At 48.8% G+C, this 27,489-nt stretch overlaps 4 protein-coding genes and 4 non-coding genes across 11 annotated transcripts in view; 2 read left to right on the top strand and 6 right to left on the bottom strand.

Annotated features, from left to right (window-relative positions):
* Positions 1–15,184, top strand: part of MAP2K1 (mitogen-activated protein kinase kinase 1) — an 80,432-nt gene extending 65,248 nt beyond the window's left edge. Inside the window, exons 6-11 of the mRNA XM_045899828.3 lie at positions 7,140–7,264; positions 9,276–9,477; positions 10,803–10,867; positions 13,323–13,384; positions 13,763–13,808; positions 14,162–15,184. Coding sequence (XP_045755784.1) covers positions 7,140–7,264; positions 9,276–9,477; positions 10,803–10,867; positions 13,323–13,384; positions 13,763–13,808; positions 14,162–14,275 — 614 coding nt within the window. The 3' untranslated portion in view covers positions 14,276–15,184. The remainder of the gene's footprint in view (positions 1–7,139; positions 7,265–9,275; positions 9,478–10,802; positions 10,868–13,322; positions 13,385–13,762; positions 13,809–14,161) is intronic.
* On the bottom strand, positions 731–21,750 carry SNAPC5 (small nuclear RNA activating complex polypeptide 5). Of its 3 annotated transcripts, XR_010404984.1 has the most exons (4): positions 20,379–21,750; positions 18,882–18,971; positions 12,523–18,072; positions 731–883 (listed from the first exon to the last, which is right to left on the bottom strand). XR_010404984.1 is itself a non-coding variant. In XM_045899826.3 (3 exons), the coding sequence occupies exons 1-3, from the start codon at positions 20,466–20,468 to the stop codon at positions 17,950–17,952; spliced, it is 303 nt and encodes a 100-aa protein (XP_045755782.1). In that variant the 5' UTR covers positions 20,469–21,750; the 3' UTR covers positions 10,576–17,949. The 3 variants fall into 3 exon arrangements, 2 of the variants coding, with proteins under 2 accessions (XP_045755782.1, XP_045755783.1); XM_045899826.3 differs by lacking the exon at positions 731–883 and having other exon boundaries at positions 10,576–18,072; XM_045899827.3 differs by lacking the exon at positions 731–883 and having other exon boundaries at positions 10,576–18,069; positions 20,379–20,533.
* Positions 21,751–21,900: 150 nt separating this feature from the next.
* RPL4 (ribosomal protein L4) lies at positions 21,901–27,027 on the bottom strand. Its single transcript, XM_064570271.1, has 10 exons — positions 26,802–27,027; positions 25,036–25,207; positions 24,739–24,845; positions 24,275–24,413; positions 23,698–23,822; positions 23,291–23,420; positions 22,869–23,025; positions 22,524–22,607; positions 22,302–22,422; positions 21,901–22,208 (listed from the first exon to the last, which is right to left on the bottom strand). The coding sequence occupies exons 1-10, from the start codon at positions 26,802–26,804 to the stop codon at positions 21,987–21,989; spliced, it is 1,260 nt and encodes a 419-aa protein (XP_064426341.1). The 5' UTR covers positions 26,805–27,027; the 3' UTR covers positions 21,901–21,986.
* LOC123862615 (small nucleolar RNA SNORD18) lies at positions 23,171–23,240 on the bottom strand. The gene has a single exon (XR_006795308.1). It is a non-coding gene; the product is annotated as a small nucleolar RNA SNORD18 (small nucleolar RNA).
* Positions 23,929–24,000, bottom strand: LOC123862614 (small nucleolar RNA SNORD18). The gene has a single exon (XR_006795307.1). It is a non-coding gene; the product is annotated as a small nucleolar RNA SNORD18 (small nucleolar RNA).
* LOC123862686 (small nucleolar RNA SNORD16) lies at positions 24,475–24,573 on the bottom strand. The gene has a single exon (XR_006795365.1). It is a non-coding gene; the product is annotated as a small nucleolar RNA SNORD16 (small nucleolar RNA).
* LOC123862616 (small nucleolar RNA SNORD18) lies at positions 24,919–24,991 on the bottom strand. Its single transcript, XR_006795309.1, has one exon. It is a non-coding gene; the product is annotated as a small nucleolar RNA SNORD18 (small nucleolar RNA).
* A 97-nt stretch (positions 27,028–27,124) lies between the features above and the next one.
* ZWILCH (zwilch kinetochore protein) overlaps positions 27,125–27,489 on the top strand; it is a 36,838-nt gene continuing 36,473 nt past the window's right edge. Inside the window, exon 1 of one of the 2 annotated variants that reach the window (XM_045899823.2) lies at positions 27,125–27,249. Coding sequence is in view for 1 of the 2 variants with exons in the window: in XM_045899822.3 (XP_045755778.1) it covers positions 27,360–27,412 (53 nt within the window). In the remaining variant the exon portion in view is untranslated. The other variant, XM_045899822.3, reaches the window with a different exon arrangement.

Here is a 27,489-nt window from a genome sequence, read left to right as displayed (position 1 = left end):
CCTCCCCCCACACACTCTCTTGAGTGTGGCCCCTATACCTTTTGGTGTGGCTTTTGTTACATCCTGTTTTAAAAATGTTGACCATTTCTTAGAATGGCATGTACTAATGAAAACCAAATTCTGAAAAAGAAAAATGCACTCTGAGTGCTCCCAATAGCGTCTCGTTTAATTGTTAGCATTTGCGTGCCTTTTGGGTCTAGATGAAAATTGAATTTGCAGAAAGGGGTGCACAAAGGTAGAAAATGAAAGTATTTCAAAACCAATGAATCTTGGGAGGGGAGAAAAAAAAATTACATTGAACTTGGTGGCCTTAGTTGTAAGAAGTGGAGAGAGAAAAGTAGCTGCTTGTTAGGACCTGGCCCGCGTGCTCTGAAAGGTCACTGGTTGAACTCTCTTATGCAGAAGGAGGTAGGAAGCAGCCTCTGGTCCCCCGTCAGCAAATATCTGCAGGTGGGACAGTGCTCTGGAGCTGAGAAGGAAGCACTCACTCACAGGAGCAGAGAAGCCTTTTCTCTCATAACCGGACTTAAAGGATTTGTCTATCCCAAGTCAGATCCTGTTCCCAGATAAAGCTTGTTACGTCTGTAATGTGAGTGACCCTCTTCCCCAACCACAACTTTAAAAAAAATTGAGATATGACTGACCTATAACATTGTGTTCGTTTCAGGCATATGGCATGCTGATTTGACAGATGTATCTGTTGGGAAATGATCACCACAATAAGCTTAGCTAATATCCATCACCATGCGATTACATTTATTTTTCTTGTGATGAGAACTTTTAAGATGTCCTTGCAGGGGCGCCTGTGTGGCTCGGTCAGTAGAGCATGCAAGTCTTGATCTTGGGGTTGTGAGTTTGAGCCCTGGGTTGGGTGGAGAGGGTTCTTAAAAAAAAAAAAGAAAAGAAAAAGTTGTACTCTCTTAGCAACTTTCAAATACGTACGATCCAGTATATAGTCGCCATGTTGTACGTTACATCCCAGGAATATTTGATCTTAGAACTGGAAGTTTGTACCTTCTGACCACCGTCACCTGCAACTGAATAATGGCTTTTCTGAAACTTTGGAGTACGGTTCACCATTTGCCCTGTCATCTAGGCTCTGCATCATCAAGAGCCTGAGTACTGCTGTCGCCTCTGCCATTAGGTCCATGTGTAATCTTGACAGACGTCTCCCTGACTCTGGGCCTCAGTGTCTCTCATCTGTACACGGGGGTGTATGGTGCTTGCTTCTCACCATTGTTGTGAGGATTAAAGAGGCCTGTGTATTTAAAAGGCCTGGCATAGGAGGTCCTTGTTGAGCCAGGGCTGTTGTGGTGTCTTCCCAGGCCGGCGGACTCGCCTGCGCCATCCCCCCACCCTCACCTTGCAGCTGCATCCGTTCTCCTTCGCTGGGGGGAAGGCAGCAAGGGGGCAAAGCTGTGCTCTTGGGGAAGGTTGGGTGGGAGAAGGAGGTTACAGTTCATGGCTAACTGAAGGGCTTGGGATTTTCTCTGAATGTTAATTATTTTTGCTGTTTAATTGGCTCCCTGAGGTCATGGATAAGGTAACTGGAGGTGGCTCTGTGGAGACCATTATTTGACATACCAGGGTCGGCCACCTTTCCCTTCTGTTCACCTTTAGAGAAGGGTTAATAGGGATCTACCAGGTTGCTAAGAAGAGGTCATTTGAGGCCTAAAGTCACCATTTAAAAATCTTATTTGCCTTTGTTTCTTTAACCTTTGACTCCCTCACTTATCCAAAGTTGTCTCACTTTTGGATTTAGCCTTTGTCACAGATGAGCCAGAGTCTGGCTTCCAGGTGTCATTCAGCTTGCTTCTCTGGGGCCTTCATTTCTTTTCTCTTCCTCCTATTTCTCCTGTGCTCCCCATTTCCTCCCCTGCCCCTCTGCCCTCTGTTCATCCATGCCCCATCTCCTTCCATCTTGCGCCCCCATAGGGAATGCAACTTCCTGTAATATTCTTCTCTGCCAAACAGAAGGAGATTACTCGAATATAGTACCTTTTGGAGGGCTGACACTCACCTTGCTTCATCTGCCTGTGAAGACCTTGTCCACTAGTCAGGCTGGCATTGAGCCTGGCTGGTTGGAAGAATTCAGAGTTATCAGTCCACAGTGCCCTGAGCATCACTCTCCCTTTGCCCTTACCATCATACCCACATGCACATTTTCTTGTTACTTTTTGGGTTCTGTCTCCCCTAGTGGTGGTGGCCTTGAGGACACGGGCGGGAACTGGTCGTTTTTACTTGCAGCTCACTTGTAAGTGTTTATAGAATAAACAAATGACCCACTGAATTATTTAATCCAAACCCTTTGTTTTCCAGGAGTAGAGAATGCTCAGAAATTAAGTTAAAATCATGTGTTCTTGGGGGAAGAATCAGAAGGTTTTACACAGTGGTTATTTCTGGGGCAGAAAATAGGAGTGAGGAAAATACTTCATCCACTTAGTTTTTTCATAAAACCTCCTTGTTTGTTTTTGAAGAAGGAGGGCTTACTCACTGTTGCAGGGGCTGAGCAGGATCCGGGCCCCAAACCTTCGCCTCTCAGGTTTCCAGGGGAAGCTTGTCAGCCTGGGGGCCTTGTGGATGCTGGATACTTCCTTCAGAGTGCAGCCTAGCCCACCAGGTCCTGGGGCTCCTCCCAGCCTCACTCTCTTGATCTTGGGGGGAGAGAAAGGGAACCCAAGGCCTGTAGAAGGCCTCGGGAGGTAGAGGGGGCCTGGGCCTGTGATTTGAACAGTGGTTGAGGTTGCCCCTGGGAAAGCTGTGGGAGGAAACCTGCTTAAAGAAACCTCCCAGGGCTCTAGGAGCAGGGCAGGTTCCCAAGTGTGTAGGGGCGCAGAAGAACTTGCACCTGGAAGTTGAGGTGAGGGTGAGTGGGAGAGGCGCACGGTTCACGGGCGGGGGTGAGCTCGGTTAGAGGGGCTGGCCTGAGCTGGGCGAGGTGGCCCCCGTGGGGCCGGGTCACAGCAGGAAGCTGGAGGGGCAAGGCTGGAGCAGTGGCAGGCTGGGAAAGGCAGGCCGAGAGGCAGGGGCTGTCCCGCCTGAGGAGGAGGGAGGGCAGCGATTGTGGAGAGCAAAGGTGGGATGCTGGCAGGCGCGGAAGCAGTCTCTCCGGACTTGCGTGATGCGTACCTCTTCTGCCCCCAGAGAAGAGCTTGATTGGGCTGGGGTCGCCGGGGGAAGCGTGCCCCGGCCTGGTGGCCCAGCCGCTCGCTCTGGAGTTGAGTGATTTAGAGGCCCAGGTCTGCAAGCAGCTTCTTGTCTGCCCTTCCAGGTCACCGAGAGGGACCGTGTGCGGTGTGGGTGGCTCCCAGGGTGTGGTCCAGGCAGGGGAAACTCCTCAGGGTTTCCCTCTGCTCCTCGGACCCATCCCCTGTGGTCTCTGCAGCCTCCCAGGCAGTGTTGTTCCCTGGCGGTGGGGGAGGCCGGAGCCGAGAGCCAGGGGTGGAGGAAAGTGGTGTTACGTAAGTTTGGAGAAAAAGAGGCTGGCTTGCCATGGGAATAGAAATCCGATCCAAGCAGTGACAGAGGCTGTGTGGCCACTCCTGAGCAGCAGCCTGGAGAGAAGCCTCTGAGCCCACAGAGGGAGGAAAACCGGGTGGGGGGCGCCTGGGTGGCCCAGATGGTTAAGCGTCTGCCTTTGACTTGGGTCGTGGTCCCAGGGTCCTGGGATCGAGCCCCGCATCGGGCTCCCTGCTCTGTGGGGAGCCTGCTTCTCCCTCCCCCCTCTGCTGCTCCCCCTGCTTGTGCTCTCTCTCAAATAAATAAATAAAATCTTAAAAAAAAAAAGAAAAAAGAAAAAGAAAACCCGCGTGGGGGTGGAGGTGGGGGCTGCTCTCTGTTGGGGAGGGAGAGAGCAGGGGTCTGGTGCTGTGAACTGCTCATTGTGGAGGGCGGCCTGTGAAAGAATCTGTGGGCCCTGTAACGGGGTGTGCCGTGTGCTGTGTAAATGCCCACCGCGCACCAGGTCGGCCCTGGCCACCATCGGGCGAGGTCACAAGCGCTGTGACCGTCACCACCGCCTCACTGACGGTCACTGAGCGGCGGGCCGGCGCTAGGGCCGCAGAGGGGCTGGCTCCAGGCTGTAGGTGGAACAGGCGGCAGGGCAGGGATTTGAGAACAGACTCTTTAGCCAGGGCTGCCCTTTTGCTTGAGAACAGGGCCTAACCAGCCGTGGGCACATTTGGGAGGTGAGGGAGGCCTCGGCTTGGTGGTCCAGGCACAGGGGTGAAGGGCCGGGCATTCGGTGGCAAGTGTTGGAAGGTCTGGCGTGTGCTCTCTGAGCTCCGGCCTGCTGCTTGGCGGCTCCTGCTGCATCCTGAACACATACCCTCTGGGGTCAGGCGTCTGTCCTGTTTGAGGAGGGCCACGATCCCGTGCGGATGGGGACCAGTCGCTCCTCGGTGGCAAGTGTTTGTCGGGGCCTGTCCTAATTGTAGGTGTGGGGAAGAAACCGAAGACAAGTCAGTCCCCGACGTCCTGAGGTTGCCGATCTCCCCGTGTGTTTGAAGTGATTCCACAGGCGGCTGCATGACAGGAAGTGGCTGAGGGGAGAGAGTTGGGTCATGTGGCAGGGGGGTGGGTGGGGAGAGGACAGGCCTAGGTATCAGAGAAGGTCTGACTTCTGGTTCCAGCTGCACCCAGTTCTTGCTGTGTGCCCTGGGACAAGTTCCTAGACCGTTCTGGGCCTTAGACTGAAGGGGAGGAACCAGATTCCCTCTAAGGTGATTTCTGACGCTGCCATTCTAGAAGTCTATATGTAGGAGACACAGGGAGGGGGCCAAGGGGTTGGGAAAGGTCTTGTGTCCTGTGCCACGATGAGGGCTGGGTCTTGGGAAGATCACCCCAGTGGCTCTGAGTGCTCGTGTGTGTACACGGGTGAGCTCAGAGCTGTTCCTTCACAGGGTTTGGAGCCTCTGGGCTGACAGTGGTGAGGCCGAGGCCGGCGGCCCCGCCCTGGTGGAGCTGCTGGGGACGCAGAGAGGCTTGAGCTGGCTGAGCACTGTGCTCACGACCTGACCCATCCTCGACCTGACCCATCCTCGGAAACGAGGGGTGAGGTGGGAGGGGCAAGGGAAGGACTTACTGGGATACAAGAGGGTATTTTGTTTGTTTGGTTTTTTCTACTTTACCCTTGGAAAGATACTTACATAGACTTGTTAGAATCTGTTTAAGGATAAATACAAGGAAGGATATATCATTGTGCTTTGCAGATACTGCATTTTTTTTTTTTTAATACACAAATTGACGGTTTGCATCAGTCCCGTGTTGAGCAAGTCTGTACCATTTTTCCAACAGCATTTGCTCACTTCATGTCTCTGGGTCACATTTTGGTAATTCTTGAATTTTTTTTTTTTAAGATTTTATTTATTTATCCATGAGAGACAGAGAGAGGCAGAGGCAGAGGAAGAAGCAGGCTCCCCAAGGAGCAGGGAGCCCGATGCGGGACTTGATCCCAGGACCCTGGGATCATGACCTGAGCCGAAGGCAGACGCTTAACCATCTGAGCCACCCAGGCGCCCCCGCTCCCAGTTCTTGAATTTTTCAAACTTTTTCATTATTATATTTGTTATGGTGATCCGTGATCAGTGATTATGCCTTGCCGAAAGCTCAGGTTAACCGTGGTTAGCATTTTTTAGCAATAAAGTATTTTTAAATTCAGGTATGTACATCTTTTTTTTTTTAGACATAATGCTGCTGTATACTTACTAGACTACCGTCTAGTGTAAACATAACTTTTAAAAAAAATACTTATTTGACAGGGAGCGAGCGAGCATGAGTGGAGGGGTGGGGAGCAGGAGTGGGAGAAGCAGACTCCCTCCTGAGCATGGATTTCCCCCGATTGGGGCTTGATCCCAGGACCCTGAGATCATGACTTGAACTGAAGTCAGTTGCTTAACCAACTGAGCCACACAGGTGTCCCAACATAACTTTTATATGTACCAGACACCCCCCAAAATTCATTTGACTCTATTGTGATACTTTATTGTGGTGGTCTGGAACCGAACCTGCCAGATCTCTGAGGTGGGCCTGTAAATGCATTCATCTGAGAGTACGAAAGGGAAAAATAATAAAATGGGAATAGTGGTTCTGGTAGTTTTGACTTAACGGGGATTTGGTTTTTTCCTCTAATTCTCCAGATACTCTAGAATAGTGTCTTTCTTACTTCTGTCAAAGACTGCCTGTCCGGTTTATGCTTTGCCCCTGGGTATGGCCTGCTTATAGAGTGAGTCTCATTGCTGATGTCTGCCCACAGATCCCTGGCCTGGGGACTTTTACCAAGTCCCAGCCTCATTTCCCCACCTGTAAATGAGAACACTTGACCCTGCTCTGCCCACTTTACAGGGGAAACGGGGGAAGAAAATATTTGGAAGTTCACCTCCCTCTGCAAAGGGAAGGGCAGGTGAACTAGTAGTGAGGGGGGCAGCTAGGTGGGAAGTGGGGGGGGCCCAAGTGCAGGGGAGGGGTCGGGGCTGGTTCTGGGGGTACTGCCTTGCCTGGCCCCGGCAGGGCCACTAGGGGCTCTTCTGGACTGACAGCTGGCTGCAGCTATGGAGGCTGTTTGGGAAATGACTTCCGAGAGAGTCAATCATAAGGCACCTCCCAGCCTCTGCCACGCATATTCAGAAAGCCCACAATGCTCCATGCTTGGTATCAAGGCCAAGAATCGAAATTCCTGCCCCCCATCTCTCTGTAGTCTTTGGTCTGTAGCCTCAGCAAGCATACAGGTCTTATTAGTTGTGTTTTTCTTCCTGCCTTATGATCCAACCATAGGTACTTGATCTTGCCAGTAAGGGTGATTGAAGCAACGAAGTTTGAAATCCCGATTATTCATGATAACTGATTACCTCCTGTGGGTCATGTGTTCAAGTCTGGATTCTCAGAATGGGAATCCACTGACTTCCTGTCCTGCTTTTACAACAGGTTGCCATTTCCTCTCCTGACAATTCTTTTTCTTGAAACTTGAACAAGGGGGAATAAGGGACCTTGGTGTCCAGCGTTTGCAAGCCAAGGGCTGGCTATGTGATGGCTGCAGGTCTTGGACTCATGGTCAGGGCTGGTCTGTCTGGAGAACATTGACCCTTTCACTCCCCAGTCCACCTGTGTCAACTCCCTCCTTTTCTGTGTTCTCTCCCCTGCAGATGTCAAGCCTTCCAACATCCTCGTGAACTCCCGTGGGGAGATCAAGCTCTGTGACTTTGGGGTCAGCGGGCAGCTCATTGACTCCATGGCCAACTCCTTCGTGGGCACACGGTCCTACATGTCGGTATGAGCAGTGGGTTCCATTTCTTGAGCATCTGGCCTGGTTGGGGATAGGGGTGAAGTGGGTGGCTTTTCCTGTGGAGCCAGAACCTGTGTGCTGGGTGATGGGGTGGAGAAGGAATTGAGGGAGGAGGCATCACCGCCCCTCCCTGAGGAGGTGGCAGCATCCGCGTGTTCTCTTCTTCCCCCCATGCCACGAGCTCCGCAGGGGCAGCAATAGGACCATGGGGCAGAGGGCGGGGGGGATCTTAGTTGTCCCTAGGGGGCTGGCTTGGGGCCTGGCATGTGGTAGGTGCTTGGGGAGTGCTTGGTGAGCAGGCTAATGTTCGGTTGACTGAATGGGTGGTAAATGGCTAGGGTGCTGCAGAGAAGGATTCAGAAAGGGGGAAATGTGACTCTCGGTGTGTGCTGGTGTAGAGGGGCATTAGGGTGAGTGGGGATCTCCATGGAGGTGGCCGTGAGTGCAGGCACGGATCAATCCGAGGGGGAGGCACAGAGGCTGGAGCACCGAGCACATAGGGTGTTTTCCGCATTCTCATCCACATCCTTGAGTGATCTCATTTGTTCGATGTGTTTGCCCCGTGAAATGCAGATCATCGCTCCCATTTTTAGAGATGAGGAAAGCCAGATGCAGAGCCTGGATTGAAAGCCAGGTCTCCTGGCCAGTTAGTCCCCTTTGCTCAGCACGCCCTCACTTGCCTCTTGGGTCCGATTCGGCAGCTGCTTCCGGTCCCCACCTTGACAGCCACTCTCAGCATGACTGGCCCAGTACTGACCCACATTTCCATGCCCTCCACTCCAGTGACACACGGTCTTTCAGAAACATGAAACCGGTGGGCCCTCCAGCTTCTTCCCTAAGTGTCTAAGTGTCTAAGAGTTGAGTAGCTAGCATTCTGGGCCGCCCACCTGCCAACTGCAAAGTTCAAAATCAGTTAACAGGCCCTGGGACCTATTGGTCCAGGGTTAGTGGTTTGGGTTTTTGTGGTTACATGGTTAGTTCCAAAATAGTCCAGTGTTTGAGTTAGTGAAAAATCCTCTGGGAGATATTAATGATGTCCAAAAAAACATTCAATGGTCAGAATGAAGATTTTTTTTTTTTTTTGTAGAGTTAACAAATAGCGCTTTGTGTAGCACTATGTACTTTTTCCCTGACTCCTCCTGCCAGTAACAACCCATACTGTGTAGCATTTTGCAGCATCTAACATATATTTCCATTTGGTTTGACCTTCTCAGTAACCCCCGTAAGGAGAAGCGGGTATTTTGTGATGTCTGTATTGTCATCACCACCACCTTCATCAGCTTCACTTTATAGATGAGGAAACTGAGGCTCAGGATCATGTAGTTTACAAGTTGCAGAATTGGGACTTGAACATGATCTCCTGACCCCAGATCCTCTGCCTTTTCTGCTGCTCCATGTTGTCCAAGGACAGTCAGTGAGTCCATGGTGGAGCTGGTCTTAGAGTTCAACTTTCCCGACTGTAAAGACCGGTGTTCTTTCTACCCACTGCACACCTCATTCATGACCCATGTTCCAGAAGCCGCATGTTCCAGACCCAGGTGACCAGATGAGCCTCGCAGGCTGGCCTTTGAACCAGCCACTCTGCACGTGCAAGGCAGTGATGAGGCTGGGCCCAGCTGGGGGCGAAGCTGGAGCCACAGCTGGAGCGGCAGCCGGGGGGCAGGCGGGCCGGAGGCTGTTAGCTGAGGGCAGTGAGGAGGCATGGGTCAGAGCCCCGGGAGCCAGCTGGGATTTGGTGAACACAGTAGTTGGAGGCAGGGCAGAAACCAAATTAAAGCAGTTCGTGGAGGTCCTAAAGAAGATCAAATCCATCAGCAGCTCCACGGCCAGGGCTAAGACCAAGCAGGGCGGCCCACTCCCTGCAGTGCAAACAAGCCTCAAAGGGGCAGGGATTCTTGAGGCCTCCCTTTGAGCCTCCATGGGGACGGGTCTCTCCCTCTGCTGCGTGGGCCCAGATTAGCTCACAGGTGATCAGCACTGTCTGTGTCTCCTGCAGCCAGAAAGACTCCAGGGGACTCATTACTCGGTGCAGTCGGACATCTGGAGCATGGGGCTCTCTCTGGTTGAGATGGCGGTTGGGAGGTATCCCATCCCTCCTCCAGATGCTAAGGAGCTGGAGCTGATGTTTGGGTGCCAAGTGGAGGGAGATGCGGCTGAGACGCCACCCAGACCAAGGACCCCTGGAAGGCCCCTCAGCGGTGAGTGGGGGCAGGGGGGGTGGGGACCTTACTCTTTTTGGGGTTTCTGGAGGGCCGATTCTCTGAACATTCTCCCAAGACTGCCTGCCTGTCTCTGGATGCCAGGCTGGGGCCAGGGCGGGAAGCAGAGCAGGCGTCTCCAGGTGGGTGTTAACATTACTGTTACTACCAACGTCTTCTCACCCTTTGTTGAGTGCTGGCTGTGTTCCTGACACGGCATTTAGTACTTTATATGCACTATCTGAATTTTAAAAAATTATGACCTCTTTTTTTAGGTAGATTTTTTTTTTTTGAGATAAAATTTATATAACATAAGATGCACATTTTGAAGTGTACATTTTAGTGGATTTTAGTATATTCTTCTATGTTGTGCAACCATCACCACCGTGTACTTCCAGAACATGTCCATCACCCTAAAAGAAACCTCACCTCCATGAGCAATCACTCCCATCTCCTCCCACCCCCAGCCCCTGGCAACCGCTGATCTACTTTGTGTCTCCATGGATTTGCTGAGTATTATCTAATTTTAATAGTGATCGTGTGTGAGCACTATTATAATCTCCATGTTAATATGAGGAAACTGAGGCACAAAGTGCCTGACTTGTCAAGACTGCACACTAAGTGGCCAAGTCTGAGTCCTAGGTGCTGAGCGCTGTGCAGCACGGCCTGCCTTTCGGATCATGCATACTGAGAAGTAAACCTGGTACTTGGAAGATCCTGGCCCAGCCACCGTCTTCTGATGTACTTCCTGCTGGGACATTTGTGAACATGAGGACCTGGTGTCTGCCCCTGGGAGGCTCTCATGAGAGAGGGCATATATGAAGGGAGAAACAGAGGAGGGCAGGGATAGCTGATGGTGGTGGGTCACTGGAGGGGCTATGGCTGTGGCCCCTGAGGTTGGCCTGGGACTCTGGAGGATAAAAGAAGAAACCCAAGTTCAGGGAGAATTAAAACTGAGTCCTTGAGTTACTTAGTTATTACCTCATTTACTCCTATCTCAATGTGAGGAAGGGAAGAAGGGCAGACATGATGATTATCCATCTCCACTGCAGCAGATTCACTACTAAGCTTAGCAGTCAGTGGATTTGCCTGAGGTCGCAAACCTTGGAGGTGGTAGAGCCCAGACTCCTACCCTGGCTGGCCAGCTCTCTGGCCTTTGCTGCTCCCCTGTGTGTTCAGCCTTATCTGTGGCTCTGTGTCTCTGCTTATCATCCACAACCCTGTTCTGGTCCCCAGGACCCTTACTCCCAGTCCCTAGCCTCACAGTGGCAAATAACTTCCTGTTTTTCTGAGAAGTGTTTTCTTTTTTGTTATAAAATCTGTAGCTTATGGAATGGACAGCCGACCTCCCATGGCAATTTTTGAGTTGTTGGATTACATAGTCAACGAGGTAAGTACCGCATGGCTTCTTTGACTTTGGTATTTGCTTCTATTAAGAGAACAGTGTATTTGATTGGGATACCTGTGAGTTGTTTGCACAGTGAGGCTTTTTGGGCCCCAAGGGGATTCTTGTAGGGCATCATGCTCTTGGAATGGAGTGGCTGGTTTAGAGGTTACAGGTGTCCCTTCCCCAGGGAACATCTTTGGGTAGCTCTGAGTTTCTCTCCCTTTCTCAGAGTCAGGAGCCTCGAGTGCTCATTCCATTCTTACTGCTTCATTCACCAGGCATTTCTTGGGCGCTTACTGTGGGCTGCATGCACACTGCAGGGTGATGGTAGGAATGAGGTGCGGTCCACAGATGGAAAAACAGAAGTCCCTAGTCGTGAAGACTGTTAGCTTCATGTGGGAGGCAAGACAAATACATACATACCCGTAGGATAGGGTCTTCTCTGGTAAGTGCCATTAAAAACCAGTAGATGTAAAAAAATGACAGTGTAGAAATAGTATGGAAAATATTCACTACAGATTGTGTGACAAACACTACAAAGCACTACGTATATGGTGATCAGTTCTTTAAAAATACGAAAAAAATTCTGTGCATGTTTGTGCATATGAAGTCTGGAAAGTAGTATGAAACTGATTCTCTTGGGGTGATGGAAGTTTCTTTTGGCTTATTGCTGCTGGCTGACTTTAATGCAGAGAACACACATTATTTTGTGTTTAAATTAAAAGAAGATCGAGGACACAAGAGACCGACCAGCAGTCTTCCAACCTGGGTTAGAGGGGGCGGGAAGCGGTGGTGCAGAGGGTGGGACAGGGCTAGAGCAGGGCTTCGGGACGGGATGTTAGGTGGCAGGGCCAGCACGCCCGGCTCAGGGGCAGCCCGGGTAGTGCGTGAGAACCAGCTCCGTGAGGTTGGGGAGGCCGCTGGGGTACACAGCAAAAGCATAGCCCTGTGCTCTTCTTCAAGAGACAAGAGGAATGACTTTTCATACTTTCTACTGCGCTCTAAAACCAGACCTCAAAAGGGTCCCCTTGTCCCTTACAAACTCAACAGGGAAAATCCTGCTTCACCCCAGCAGTTAATACATCACTGGCCAGGGTGGTTAATTGACCTCTCCTTGCTGTCCAGCTTTATGCTAAGCACCATGGGACATGGAACAGAAGTCAGATGTGATCTCAGCTGTTTAAGGATTCAACGAGGCAGAGTGCCTTGCGTCTGTGGTGGTCAAGAAGGCCACCCTCTACTGCTGGGACCTGAGCTGGGGGGGCCACATCAAGGGGGGAGACGGCCTGGGCTAAATAAGCCGCTGCCAGTCCCCGGGTGTGCCCTGCTTGCCTCTGGGGGGCCAGCTGGCTTCATTATCCTCTTCGTACAGGTGAGGAAGCTTTGGGCGCCAGGAAGAAAAGCTCAGGTCCTTCCCACCTAGTGCTCTTCCTTTACCACCCACGCCTTCCAGGCCGCTGGGCTGTGTGGCAGCAGGTGCAGGCGCCTCACGGCCCCTGCTTTGCCCCCCATCCTGCTCAGGACTGGCCTGGCCTCGGGAGGCCAAGCTGTCCATCTCTCCCTTGAGCGTTCCCTTTTTCCCCCTCAGCAGCAGCGACAGTCTGCAGGGTGCCCTCAGAGCTGGGTTTTAGTCCCTGACTCAGATCAGGCTCACTGACCTGCTGTTCTGGTAAGGCCTTCCGGGCGAGAGGGGGAGGCAGGCCTTTTAGGTGGCGTCGGTGGCTTAATTTCCGGTCTCAGATGGCCTGCTGATCTGGCCGGGCACGGCCTGGGAGTCCGCTCACGAGGAGCTGCACTCAGAGCCAGCACAGGTCACGTGAGGGTGGAGTGCGTGCGCCAGGCGCCCCAGGGCCCTGTCCCGTATCACCCCGCGTGACCGCCACCGCGGACCCTGGGAAAACAGAGCTGTTGCCCGTGTCCTCACGCCGATGCCTGCGCACGGCCGCATTCCTTGAGGGAGGGTGCAGGGAACATTCCTTCCAGACTCAGTCTTCTGTCAGCCAATGTTTTACTATTAACCTTGCTCCACTTCTTCAGGGCTCGGAAAAGGGCTAGACATTTGTTACCATTTAGGTAGCTTCTGTGACGTGCACACGTGGGGGTCCGCACAGCCCCGCGCTGCGGCCGCTGGGAGTTGGTGGGGGTGTGTCCACGCCACACCCCGAGGTTTACAGTTGGGACTGTCACGAGGCCCTCCGCAGCTCGGAGAACAATAAACTAAGGTTCGCAGAGAAACAGTGGTTTGTTTCGTCACTAGGCCAGTGAGTGGCAGACGCCAACTGGGCCCCAGTTCTGAGTGTGCGTCGTGAGACCAGAGCTTCCGCCTGGCCTCCCGGGCCTGCCTCCCCGTGGCTGCGTAAGGGCAGCGCCGCGCCGAGGTCTGCAGGGGGGCAGGTCTGTGGGGAATACGGGTGGAGAAGGAAGCACGCCTTTCTTAGGTCCTGACATGTATTTGCAGCCTCCTCCGAAACTGCCCAGTGGAGTATTCAGTCTGGAATTTCAAGATTTTGTGAATAAGTGGTAAGTCCGCTCCTTGCCCTCTGGAGAGTACGCTGCTTTTGTCAGCCTCCCCGCCCAGTCTTGGGGAGCAGAGCTCTGCCCTTCTCCTTGCACTCCCAGAGTGCCACGGCTTCGGGGACTGGTCGGACTATGGCAGCGGGTGAAGCTGCGGCTTTCGGCACCTCTCTGCCGGGCTTGGCATGGTGCCTTTTGGTCTTCGTTTGATTCCGCAGGCATTTGTTCACCTGCGGGCGGGCCGCTCTGCCAGGACAGGAAGGTCGAGAAGGCTCAAGCACTCCTCAGAACCTGCGGGCGGTGGGGGGGCAGGCACGTAAGTGCAAGTAATTGGAGGGCAAACCAGCCCCAGGCAGGCTCTCTCACATTATCTTTTTCTTTCAGCTTAATAAAAAACCCAGCAGAGAGAGCAGATCTGAAGCAACTCATGGTAAGTCCATTGATTTCCAATTTGTACACGTCCTGTTTATTCATTTGTCCTCTGTCAGTCTGCCTGCCCGGTACTCCCTGAGCCCATTCCCTACTCCGCCTCGGCTGCCGGGCAGTGTAAGGGCCGAGCGGAGGGCAGAGCTCCCGTGCCCAGGCCCCAGGGGAGGAGCGCAGGCTCAGGGCGGTGCGTGGGGGCTGTGGCCTCAGCTGATGAGACGAGCAGAGCAGGCTCTGTGGCAGCTGCTGGCCCAGGACGGGCTCCGGGAGCTCCTTCCAAGAGAAGCTCGAGACCCAGGACTCTCGACCTCTCCTTTCGGTTTTTTACCACCACTTACTCTGTTTCCCTGCACACAGGTTCATGCCTTTATCAAGAGATCGGACGGGGAGGAAGTGGATTTTGCAGGTTGGCTCTGCTCCACCATTGGCCTTAACCAGCCCAGCACACCGACCCACGCAGCCGGCGTCTAAGGACGTGGGAAGCGGCGAAGAGTGAGTCGCCTGCCCAGTGGTGTGCCATGTCGCTTCCGGGCCTCTTGCCCACGCCTGTCTGTTCAGACGTGCATCTCACCTATGACAAAGGATGAAGAACACAGCATGTGCCAAAATTCTACTTGTGTCATTTTTAATATTACTGTCTCTATTCTTCCTGTTCTCTCCCTAAGTGGATTGGCTTTGTGCTTGGGGCTATTTTTGTGTATGTCGATCAACACACGCACAACGTTGAATTACAGTGAAACTTTGGTGACCCTGGGTAGTCATTCTTACTTACTGAAAATTGCACTGCTCTTCCCTCGCCGTGACTGGCTAGCTGCCTGTATTTTCGGGATTCTCTGACACTTGGTGGTACTGCATTCTTGCCAGGCATACCTTCTATTTGAGTAGGAAGGGGCCTCGTAAGATCCTTCACAGGCAGTGCATGTGAAGCATGCTTTGCTGCTACGATAAAGAACATCAGAAAGTATGTATCATTTTATTATATTTTTGCTTTTGGTGTAGAATGAAGCAATTTCTATCAAAATCTAGCCAGAGCCCTTCACTGCCATGATAGCTGGGGCTTCACCAGTCTGTCTGCTGTGATGATTTATAGACTTCTGGTTGTATTTCTATATTTATTTTTAAATATATTATGTGGGATATTTAGTGGTTTATGTCTCAAGTTTGAATTAGTGTTTCTAATATGGTGGTTACTTTGAATGTTACAAATGGATCAAGGCATTAAAATGTATGAGATTTCTCTTTCCCCAAATCCAAGTACTGATTGTAAACAAGTGTGTATAGTGCCTAAAAATTGTATGAAAATCCTTTTAACCATTTCAGTCCAGATGTTTAACAAATCTAATCTCTTATTCTAATAAATATACTATCAAGTTAAAAGGATGGAAAAATAGGTCTCCTTTTGGGGAAGGATTTTCAGTGTCTCGGGTACACATACACAAGAAAGTCCAATGATTTAGCCAAGCCTTCTTGTGAGGGCACAGGTGGAGACGGGAAGGAGGCTGGAAGGCAGATATGCCATAGTGAAGACAAGTTCGGTGCCCTGGGCTTTAATGGATCCGTGATTCCAAGTTTTGGACTTTGTCCAACGCTTCTCTCCACTTACGTGTGAATCTTCCAGCTACCTTTCCTGTGGCCCTGTGACTAGATTCCCTCTCTTCCTGCCATTTCTACACAGGGAAAAGCAGTAGGCAAGGTGGGGTTGGGGTGTCACTGGCGTGCTCCCAGGAGCATTCCGCTCTTGGCCAGCCCGACTGGTGTGGGAGCCTCCGCCAAGGACACCCAGTCCCATGCTGCTTTGCTCCACTGAGCAACTGTCCCCCCGCTTTCACCAGTGACTTTTTTCCATTTTCCTGGAGAGGAATGGACCTGGTGCTGGCTTTGTCCTGCCTGTGAGGTAGCAGTGAAGTCACAGAAAACAAAGCCATGGGGCGCCTGGGTGGCTCAGTTGGTTAAGCGACTGCCTTCGGCTCAGGTCATGATCCTGGAGTCCCGGGATCGAGTCCCACGTCGGGCTACCTGCTCAGCAGGGAGTCTGCTTCTCTCTCTGACCCTCCCCCCTCTCATGCTCTCTATCTCATTCTCTCTCTCAAATAAATAAAATCTTTAAAAAAGAAAAAAAAATAAAAAAACAAAGCCATGTCCCAACTGACCACGGATGCCTTTTCTGCCCAAGTGACTTTCGGAACTTGAGGTACACGTGATGCTGCCTGGTTGGCACCTCTTCCAGCATTTTCTTCCAGAGGCAGCTTACAGAAAACCAAAATAAACACGTCTTTAAAAACAAAAGGCCTATTTTGTTTTCAAACTAAAAGCAGGACCTGGGTAAATCTCCTGAGTTGGTAGTTCCATTCTGGACCTACCAGAGCTTGGAATACAGGCAGGATTTTAAAAACTGCTCAGTCGTATATATATCGCTGCCTCAGCCAGTCCATTTTCTCTCGCTGTGAGGCTAACATCTGTTCTAAGTCAACAGTCTAACCTAAACAAGATCCATTCAGACCAAGGTTTAAGACTCACACCCTGTGTCTTTTGCTAAGGGCTAGGACAGGATACGAACCGAGGTCTCCTTAAAATGTGCAAACTGCAACTAGGGAGGAAGGTGTCACCTAGAGTCTAATACCTGGATCTGAATGCTTTCATGTTCAGTGTCTTTTGAGGGGTATTTTAAATTCTCTGTTTACATACAAAAGTGTGTTACATTTTGAGAGTCAAAAAGGTTTTTTTCCTGCTAATTTTTACCAAGAATGAGGTTACCTGCCTCAGTCTGGCTGTTTTGAGTTCCCTATGTCAAATCCCTTCCTTAGACTCCCTCTTGCTGAGACACCAACAACAGCTGTGGTTTTACATGATACCTCGTTAAGCACACCACAACCGCCTGTGAAAGTGCTGGCTCAGGTAAGCATACCTTTGACCACTGGACTCTGAGAGCTGCAAAGAGTTAAGAAGGCCAGCAACCAGTTAGTAGTAGAGCTAGAATTCACAGCCAACTTTTCTAGCTCTCAAAAACCCATGCTCCTATTTTAAATAAAACCCCAAGTGTACAGCTTGACTGCTTTTCATAGCAAAAGTTTTCACACGGTATTTTCCAAGAAACATGCTCATTTAAACTTCTATTTCCTTAAGAGTAGCTCAAAATAACTTTAATGAAATGTTGATTAATAAATACATTCATGTTCTTTTCTGGAACAGTTACAGAAGAAGGTTTGCTTGAGGAGATTCTCTGTTCTGTTTGGCTTTTCTGTTGCTTGGGCAGGGCAAATTTTATAAAATTAAGCAACTACTTAACTGTATATTCACTGGAAGAGGAACAGTATGCATAAGTGAATCTAAACTGCAAGTACTAAGTTTTAACAACTGTTATTCTGTAACTGTCATTATTACAAAACCCCAGTCTTCCAGGCACAGTGATTTAATGGCACATTTCCTCTCTAAGTCCAGAAATGGGTTTTAAACCATCCTGCTGTATTTTTTGCCCCAGGGGAGGAACTAATCCTTTTCTCTGTTCTTATCTGGAAACCAGGAAGCTGCATGACAGCTCTTTATGTGTACTTTATTTCTAAGCACATTTTACCACCGTGATGTCTCAACCTACGTACGATGGCAGCCCCACAAAGCCCTCCACAGCACAGCAGTCCTACCTGCCCCACCGAGGGGTGGCGGCAGCTTGTGCTCTCAAGTGGCGCTCTGTGCTCCTCACTTGTCATCTTTCTCTCCTAGACCGTGGCCTTGCTCTGCTCACAATGGCTCGATGGCATGCAGACAGCCTTTAATTGGTTTTCTGAAGAGGCAATGTTGACTGGAAAGGCTGACTTGTATTTAAACTCCGCCCTTTGTGCGAATGGCAGACTTTCTCAATAGCATTGTAGAGGAAACTCTGTTTGGAGCATAATCACTAATACAGTCACGGCACCACCCGTACTGCTCAATGCTAAGACTCTGCTTTTCCATATGTCGCTAATTTTTGTTAAAGCGTTCTGAAACTTGAGTTCTTGATGGGACCCTTTTCACAACTACACATCCTAAAGTTCTTCCTTGGAAAGCAGGCCAGAAGGCCTATGGAAAGACCATTTTTTTGAAGAGACAAAAGTTCCTGAGATGTAGAAACTCAATTCCTGTAACTAAGCTTGGCTCTTCTCTACCCTGCTTCAGGAATCTGATTCTTCCTCCTCCTCCTCCTCCTCCTCTTCTTCGGGCACATGGCTCCTTGTGCTCAACTCCAGTGCAGTTTGGTTGATTGATGCTTCATTGTCTACATGCACCAACATCTGCTTTAGGCAAGGACATTATGGATTAGTAGGAAAGACACTGGCCTCAAAGCAGCAAATTCTTAAACAGGTTTTAAAATCAAATCTCATTTGCATCCTCATCCCCAATATTTATCATCAGGAGGTAGGGCCACTTCCTATTTCTCCAATTTCTACCCTGACCCTCTTACCTCCACCTCCCCATTGCCAAAATGGGAGGAGAGTAAATGCCCTAGATTTGACAGAATGTTGCCTGATCTACAAACATGGTTCATGCGTAAGAATTATGTTGGCCTAGATGTGCTCCTTTCAAATGGTTTTAAATGGCTTAAACACATCTGGGAGAAGTGCTCAAATACGGTATATTTAGAAAGAAGAATATTGTACTATTTTACTTGAGGACGTTAGGAGGAGGAGATGTTAAGGATTGGAATTCACTTTTTAGCACTATGCTTTGTAGCTGAAGCTACACTCTTAAATCCCAGGCTTACTTATTCATGAGGCAGTGGAAGTTTGTGACAAATGCCTGCAAAGCTCTCCAACTCTCCCTGGGTTCACTGGAGTAACTAGAGAGGTCAGATGACTAGAATGGTGCAGGCAATACGACAGTACCTCGTTAATCAAAGTGTGACCAGCTGGTAGAAAGGTGGGCTGTTTCCTGTCTAAAACAGTGATATGAAATAGCCAGTTTATTAAACTAGAAAGCTCTCACAAGCAATTCCGAGTCCTCTGGGCTTGATAATGTAATTTACAACAATTTTTGGCCTCCAAGCAGCACGAGAGCAGAATGCACTTTGCATTCTCTCCCTGGGCCCACACTTGATTCAACTTACATCATGTGACTGTTCAGGTGCAGGTTGAGAAGATAGCGTCTCATCCCCTCTCCTAGAACTAATCATTGATTGGAGGGCTAGTTCTTCAACCTAGAAAAGAGGTGAGGACACTTTGCTTACTATTTCACTGGGCTGCTGAGCATGCTGTCAAAGGCAGGCATCACGAGGAGACGTGAAAACAGTGTCACCTCTGTGCAGCTCTAGAGGGAAGGGTGGGGGCTCTTTATCTTATCCCCACATTTTTAAGGAAAAGAGCCAAGAAAACCTCCAGGCCTTTCCCCTGGGTGTACAGGTGTCTCAGCTGAGCCAGGACTTTCATTCCCCTAGATACAGCAGATCTGGATAGAAAAGCCAAGTGTGCCCTTAAAAAAGCCAGGTGTCTTCTGATTCCACAGAAGACCAATTCCCTGGACTCTAGATTTCTACCCAGTAATAAGAAAGTGAAGGCAGGAAGAATGGAAAGTGCAAGTGTTTCCTGGAGCATAAGGGAACAGAGGCTTTAGAGGTCAGGGGCAGCATCATCCACAACACACACGCACTGGGTACTTGTACAGGTACTAGTGATACAAAAACATAAATAACTGCAGGCCATGACAACTGTCCTGAGGAAAATATTTTGATATGTCACAGCTGTACAGTGCTTTTAGCGTATAAAAAGCCTTCAAAACCCGCATCTCATTTGGGCTTAAAGATCCTGAAGCAGAGTTCTAAACCGCCCTTATCAGGATCAGCTCACTGGGGCTAAAGAGGGTGGACCAGGCACAGGTGTGGGAAATGGCCCTGGTGCACCAAATCTCGTCCAGGCCATGGAGTCCGTAACAGCTGCCAGAATTCAAGCTACTGGGAACTCTGCGACAACTCTTTGCTCAGGCCCTGGCTCGCTTTCTTTGCACAACGGATCTACGAGTCTCTTCTGGCTTAACAATACTGGATGGGCGCCTGGGTGGCTCAGTTTGTTAAGCGACTGCCTTCGGCTCAGGTCATGATCCTGGAGTCCCGGGATGAGTCCCGCATCGGGCTCCCTGCTCGGCGGGGAGTCTGCTTCTCCCTCTGACCCTCCCCCCTCTCATGTACTCGCTCTCTCTCAAATAAGTAAATAAAATCTTTTAAAAAAACCACAAAAAACCATACTGGAGCCGTTCCAAGCGCCAAAAGCAGCTAGTCGGTGGTGGCTAGCACATTCTGAAGGAGCTAGGGAGGAACGCGTCCGGGACAGGGAGAGCCTAGGCCGGGCTTAGGGAGGTCGCACTGCCTCAGCGCAAGGTGTGCGGGGCACCTGCATTTACGGGTGTTGGGGTGTGGCGGTAGCCTTGCCACACGTACAGATCGCTGGACCTCAGCCTAGACCTGCAGGATCAAGATTCTGAGAGAAGTGGGCCCGCAACATCAAACACGCTCCCAGATGCTTCCCAACCACCCGGTGGACGCCGCCGACGCCTAGGGTTCGCAGGGCGGCGGAGGAGAGGGGCAGCGGGGGGGCGGGACACGCAGGGTCACCTTGAGCCGGTTCAGCTGGTCGTGCAGGGCCGCCTTCAACCGGAGCAGCGTCTCCTCCTCCTTGCGCAGCTCCTGAAGCCGGCTCAGCATGGCGCCTCGTCCCGCCCGCCGCCCGGCCCGGCGCTCGGTAATGACGTCACGACCCCCGCGTTCCCGGAAACCAAGCCGCGGGCTGGGCGGGGCTAGCGCCACGTGGGCCAAAGCGCTTCCTGCCGGCGCCCGCACCCTCGCTGGCTGCTTCACGTTCGACCCGCTCTGCCCAGCACAACCCCGGGTTTTTAACCAAAAAACTTAAGTTCAGTAATCATCGGGAATCCTAAAGCACAGGATGTGGAGCCATAAAGAACTCGGGAGATAAAAATGGCCAAGTACCCAGTTTCAAATGCTTTTGAGCAGTACTCCCAGCATCGAGCTTGAAGTTTTTTGCAACTGAAAGTTGTTTTAAACTCCTTAAAACCTGCAAACGCATCTGAGGGTAGAGACGCACGAGCCCTGTTGATTTTTGCGGGCAAGGATTCCTGGCCACGTGAAAGTGGTTCCCAGGAGGCTGCGCAAATTAAAGCAAGACGATTAAAGCGGTGGTTAACAAATTCAAATGGGATGTGGAGCCTTTAAATGCTAAGGGACAGAGATCTTTGTATCTGCAAACCAGAGGATACATCACCTGGATGTGTACTTTAAGGTTACCGAAGGAAACAAACCAGATGCAAAACAAGACCCTGACAAGAGACAAACATAGGTCAGGAAAGGTCAACCCTTAAGATGGTTAAGACATGCTGACAAAACAGGGTAGGGAAAAAAATCCATGTCCTTTTGGATACACTTCTCTGCGGTATACTTGTCAACATATCCCTTTACCAAAACTGCAAACCCAAGTAGTTCTGAAAAATGCTTCTGAGACTTTCATACTATGGGTCAAAATACTGAGGGTAGCATTTCCCCTAGTAACTGTACTCTATCACAGCAGGTTGTAATAGGAACCATCAATTTCTTTTTGCAGTGCCTCAAAATATATCCTGCCCTGAGAAAAAAAACCCTCATGTAATTTTACCTATTTTCCAAGGCATATTTTTTGTTTTGCGGGAGTGAATTCTTTTTAAAAAAGATTTGAGTGAGCGAGCATGTTGAGGGAAGAGGGAGAGAATCCCAAGCGGACTCCCCACTTAACTTGGAGACCAACACAGGGCTTGATCCCATGACCCATCCATGAGCTCTTGACCTGACCCAAAACCAAAAGTGGGTGCTCAACAGATTGAGGCACCCAGGTACCCCGAGGAGTGCTAAATCTTCTAACAGTTTCTGCACATTTGAGAAGTCTTAACCACTTGCTTCTCAAAAACATTGTTACTACAAATTGGATTTTATATCTGGATTTATGCAACATTCTTCTTCCCATTCAACTGCGTGATTTACTACAAAGGCAAGGCCCTGTTTTAGACCAGACTATAAAATGGAACCAAAAGGCCAGACTTATGGGGGAACAAACAACAAAACTCTAAGATTCACAAACACATCCAAAAAGTCGTGTTTCTCACTGGCCGTGATCGGGTCTTTATTCAAAATTAGCTGTCCAAAATGATTTGACTTTTATAGAATAAACCTAAGTTTTTAGGCAGTAGGCTTCTCCGCAGTGGGTTTCTTTTCTGCAGGCTTCTTGTCAGCTGCTGGTTTCTTGGTAGCTGCAGCCTTTTTCCCCACCACAGGTTTCTTCTGCTTCTTCACACCAATAGCCTTCTTTCCTTTCTTCCCTACCACAGGCTTGCTTGGAACCCCCTTCTCATCTGATTTGGCTTCTAAGGCTGCTGCTGCCTTATCCATTCGGAGTTTGTGCTACAACAAATTAAGAGAACAACTTAAGAATCCTATCTTTCTAAAAAAAAAAAAAAAAGTTGACCTATCATCAAAAACCAAATTAACACTCACATTCTTGGCCTGGCGAAGAATGGTATTCCGGCGCATGGTCTTTGCATATGGGTTTAGCTTCAACATGATCCTCAGGTTCTTCAGTGGATTCTTCTTCAGAACTCTGCGATGAATCTTCTTGCTGTAAAAAGGTAGTAACGTTAGTATTTTATTCACATTATCCACATTTTTGAAATGACCAGCAGTATGAGGCTTTAGCAAGAATAAGTATCACAACTTTACCGTGGTGCTCGGAGGGCTCTTTGGATCTCTGGACTTTTCAAGATTCTGCTAAGATCTGTATTAAGCATCTTATGCATGGGAAGGCTGAGAAGAAAAAAATGCTGAACAGTAAGATGCTCATTCCTATTTCTCAATAACACTGAAACCTTCCAAAGTTCCATCAGAATTTCCATCACACTACCATCGTTCAGAATATCTCACCATTACACAATATTTAATCTGTACATAAGGGGAAATGGCCACACAACACCATCCATTATTTAGAAAACATGCAAACGAATTCTGAATGTGAATATCCACAGCATGAACATCTGTGTTCAATATGTGAACACGAAGAACACTCACTTGTAGTTACTCTTGAGGGAGGCAGCCTTACGCCAAGTGCCATACAGATCGTCTAACTTGCGGAAAGCACTTTCAGTCCAAATGCAGAAACGTCCCACATGCCCACCAGGAGCAAGTTTCAAAATGTTCAGTTTGCTCACATTAAGTAAAGTAATTCCTTTTGAAGGGAAAAGAGAATTAGGGAGCCTGTATTTTAAATACAAGAAACACAAATCATGTCTATGACTTGTGTGCTACATCAGGTACCTGAGAACTATGTCACTAATTAGGCAGTTTCAACCACTGGTGTACTCATTCAGCTGAGAATCAGAAGTTCCACAAAATCATGTGTTTCAGAAACACGGACCATGAAGTGGAATCTCATCATATAAAAGCCAAGTAAGCTTGCATCATATGGGCATTGAAGTAAGCAATACAATTACCAGGGATGTTTCTGAAGGCCTTGATGATACCATTGTCTTCATTGTAGATGATGCAGGGTCCCCTGCGCTGGATACGACGACGGTTTCTCATTTTGCCCTTGCCAGCTCTCATTCGCTGAGAGGCATAGACCTAGAAAGAGAACATTTAGTATCTTGATTAAGGTATGAACCCTGCGATTGATCTTCAAAGTTAAACTCCACTTTACGATGAAAAGGAGCCACAATAAATTGCCCAACATTAACACACAGCTGTAAATGGCAGTCAGGATTCAAACCCAAGTCATAAGGTTTGGGTCCTTGTTCTCATATCCAGAGTTATACTGTCCTCCAGACATCTTTTGAAATTTAAAAATCTGACAAATTTGTGTTAAGGACCACCAAAATGGAAATTTGTTCATTAAGCTTACCTTTTTGATATCATTCCAGGCTTTAAGTTTCTTAAGAAGCAGAACAGCCTCCTTGGTCTTCTTGTAGCCTTCAACTTTATCTTCAACCACCAAAGGAAGTTCAGGAACTTCCTCAATACGATGACCTGATAATGCCAATCAACACCAACAAATACCTGGTTACCCTGAAACTTTTGAAAAATCGAGAAACATTTCATATAATCCACAAAAGCAAAATAGCATATGATGTGCCAAATCAGAATTCCCACAAATATCATGTGTTTCAGAAACACGGACCAATTAAGTGGAATCTCATCATTTTGACAGTTTAAAATAGAGTAGGGACATGACTGAGTGGAAAGTTTTCTAATACACGAAATCACCACATTCCAATTAGTTCACCAGTTATTACACAATATTCACTGATGACTTCCTATAGATTGAAGTAGAACTATTATTTAGTAGAGAGAAATTTAGTCAGGGAACATTGGGATGAATAGAATCTACACAGGTTATTATTAACATGAATGAAATGGGTCAGGTGGAGGGAGAAAAAAAGGGTATTTTGTCCCATTCCTGTAATACAAAATATACAAACCTTTAGACATGACCAGTGCGGGTAAGGCTGAGGCAGCCAGGGCAGAGCAGATGGCATATCGCTTCTGTGTTGTGTTCACTCTGCGATGCCAACGGCGCCAGGTTTTGGTTGGTGCAAACATGCGGCCCCCACGACACATCTATTTTCCCAGTTAAGAATCACATTTCCCAAATTTTAGGAATTATAAAAGGGTTATGTCTTGCTCAGTAAGAATTTTCGTCACCCTTCTGAACCAGCTTACTGACAGCAGGCAACTGTCGCTGAGAACAGAGTAAGACGCAAATTACGACATCATTGCAAGCAAAACTTCCCAATGCCAAGCGCCCTATCTGCCCAGAGCAATGTTTAACCTGGACACTATTCGTATGTTGGAAATATTTTCAAAACTGCTAATGTGAATAAACCAGGTCCAGTCTGATAAAATTCCACAAGAGCTGACCAATCCAGAGTAAAACAAAGGATACATTTCCAAAAGCACCCTGGCCAGAACGGTGAGTCCCTCCGCCTCGAACTCTGGGAATTCGAGCCACAGCTCTGCCAGTACCCCAAGACTCAGCACTGGTTTGATGACCTGAAATTGGGAAGAAATACAAGTTTTAGCTACTCAACCATATCAACCTAGGACTATTATGCATGATAGCAACAGCATCAGAACATCCAGGAAAATCACGTTGATTCAGAAACACGGACCAATGGGAGTGGAATTTCATCACTGCTGTTAAGCACGTCTTAAAAAATATCAACCCTTGAAAAATCCATACCTGCTAATTCACTGACAGCATATGGCTGTCTGTTGTTTTTGCGCAAGTTGGTGTGAACAAAGTTCACGATATCAGGTCGAATGGGAGCCTTGAACACAGCAGGCAAAGTAACATTTTTGCCAGATGATTCCCCCTTTTCGGAGTACACAGATATTAATGGACGAGCACACGCCTGGGAAAAAGAAAAAAATACTTATGTTGACAATATCAGAGACACTATTCTCACATATCAACAGTATCTTTATTTAGGTATTTTAAAAGATTTTATTTATTTGAGAGAGAGAATGAGACAGCATGAGAGGGAGGAGGGTCAGTGGGAGAAGCAGCCTCCCTGCTGAGCAGGGAGCCCGATGCGGGACTCGATCCCAGGACTCCAGGATCATGACCTGAGCCGAAGGCAGTCGCTTAACCAACTGAGCCACCCAGGTGCCCCTCAACAGTATCTTTAAAGACTGAATTACAGATGAGATTCGAATTTGGGTAGACAGACAACGCTTAGGGCTGAAACAAAGGCTATTACGAACACGCCATGTTTATTAACTTCAATAAATTCTTATACTCAAGAACATTTAGAATCTCAAAATCCACCACAAAATTCATCATTCACCTTTCAACCCAGGCCGTACAAAAGAAAATGATCGAAAGTATACTGTAAGGTTTGAAAATGCTATTTAATGTCACCATCTGAACTTCTGCCAACTGTCAGAAATCTGGTCTACCACAGCTCTACTTCAAATTCCTGCCCTTGGCCCCCTTCATCCTAAACACAGCTCATGAAACTTACCAACAAAAATACTGGTCATATTACTTTTTGCTCAACCTCCTCCAAAGACTTACCATCTAAAAATAAACCTACCAAAGTTTTGAGGATGGCCTATATGATCTGCTAGACCTCATCTCCCATAATCTTTTCCAGACATCACTGTCGCTACACTCAGGGCCATACCCCTTCTGCCTCAGTAATCGTTGTCTTCATCCTGAAGAGCCTCACACTCCTTCAGACCACCTTCTGGAAAGTTTCTCTGATCACTTTACCGCCCAACTACTGCCTCCACTCCCATTCCCCATGTTAACAGCAATTACTACCGTAGAATATTTTGGCGTTATTTTGTTCAAATTATGATCCAATCATCACAAGTATTGTCTTTTTTTTCACTGAAATCCCCAGGGCACAAAAACACTACACAATACATGTAACAAACATTATTTGTGGAAATGCAGGGCAAGTGACATTAGTCGTACCACAAGCTAAGAATTTAATGGTTTAGGGGACACCTAACAGAGCAATTTTTAAAGTAAGAGGATCGGGAAGCTCTTGTAGAGGCGATTCTTAGATGAACACAGACGAGAATTCAGAAAAAGGTGGATATACAAATCTTTCCCAAGATCTCTCTCGAAACACGAAAATATTCCTTATTTAACAGCACGTGAAAACACAAGGCCCAAAATTGATTTTCACCCCGATTCAGCCTTAGGCCCCAAGAGTTTCCAAGTTGTCAGGAGAACCAATGCCTTATACGATCCAAGGAAAACTAGAATCCCAGAGGTTCCTCTGCACCTGAGAACGATCTGATGTCGCCCACGTTGCCTCTAAAATGGCTGCCGTAAAGCCGCACTACCCAGCTCCGAGCCACAAACAGACGCCTTTGACCTTCATCCCCTGTTCCTCGCTTTCTCTCCTGAAGATATCATGCCCCAAACCCCTAACCCATTCCTGCCGGGACCCGAGAGCATGGAAAAGCCCACCAGAAAAAGCTTCCACTCACCATCGCGGGGAGAGGAGAGCGCCACGCTCCTCTCAACCCGGCGGCTCCTATAGGAAAAGGAAGTGCTTAGCACTTCCGCTCTATATGTAACCTTCAACTCGTCCGCCAACCTGCCCCGCCTCAGAACCAATCCAGAGACACAAAATATCGCTTTACCACTCTATAAAAAATAACAAATAGCGTGTTATTTCTTTACATGCATCAAACTACGGTACCCACTGACTTCAAAAGCCAACAAAAGCGCTTAGAAACAAGGGACTCCTTTTTGCGGAATAATCCCTAAGGAGGCGTGGCAACTCTCGCGAGACGAGATATCGTTTTCCCCTTCAACCACTGCACCTTACTTTAACTTTTTCTTACGGGAATGGAAAACTGCTGGGACGGAAAAAAACCGCTGTGTGCTCTAAAACAAAAGATTAACTTTGTGGACAAACGGGGCCTGTCGGAGGTGGGTGGGGTGTAAACGTAGTCCCGGCGGGGGGGTCATGACCCCGGACGTCAGCAGCCGGCGCGCAGTTCAGTTTGGTGGTCTCGGATTTGCAGTCAAACTGGGGCGTGATGTGGTCCCGAATGAACCGAGCTGCCGAGGAGTTTTACTCTCGTCTCCTGCAGTGAGTTGTAGCTGGTGCTGTTGCCTAGGGTGCGAGGGCAGCACTTCTCCCTGGGCGTGTTTCTCGGTCCCCACCCC

Source organism: Mirounga angustirostris, unplaced genomic scaffold, assembly GCF_029215605.1.
Source record: "Mirounga angustirostris isolate CCGP_5_RB_7025 unplaced genomic scaffold, mMirAng1.0.hap1 SCAF_9, whole genome shotgun sequence".
Taxonomy (NCBI): Eukaryota; Metazoa; Chordata; class Mammalia; order Carnivora; family Phocidae; genus Mirounga; species Mirounga angustirostris.
Note: the sequence above shows the minus strand (reverse complement) of the source record. Positions and strands in the feature narration are given on the sequence as shown.

Bases quoted from the DNA above. Each gene is read 5' to 3' on its own strand.
- RPL4 (XM_064570271.1), bottom strand. The intron at 24,846-25,035 runs GTATGGATTTTT...TCCCAATTTCAG, and splicing joins TGCTGTCAGTGAATTAGCAG to GTCATCAAACCAGTGCTGAG. The intron at 22,423-22,523 runs GTAAAGTTGTGA...ACCTTTTTACAG, and splicing joins AGAGCCCTCCGAGCACCACG to CAAGAAGATTCATCGCAGAG.
- SNAPC5 (XM_045899826.3), bottom strand. From the start codon at position 20,468: ATGCTGAGCCGGCTTCAGGAGCTGCGCAAGGAGGAGGAGACGCTGCTC. The intron at 18,972-20,378 runs GTGACCCTGCGT...CCTCTTTTCTAG, and splicing joins ACCAGCTGAACCGGCTCAAG to GTTGAAGAACTAGCCCTCCA. The intron at 18,073-18,881 runs GTAAGTTGAATC...CCTTGCCTAAAG, and splicing joins CACCTGAACAGTCACATGAT to CAGATGTTGGTGCATGTAGA.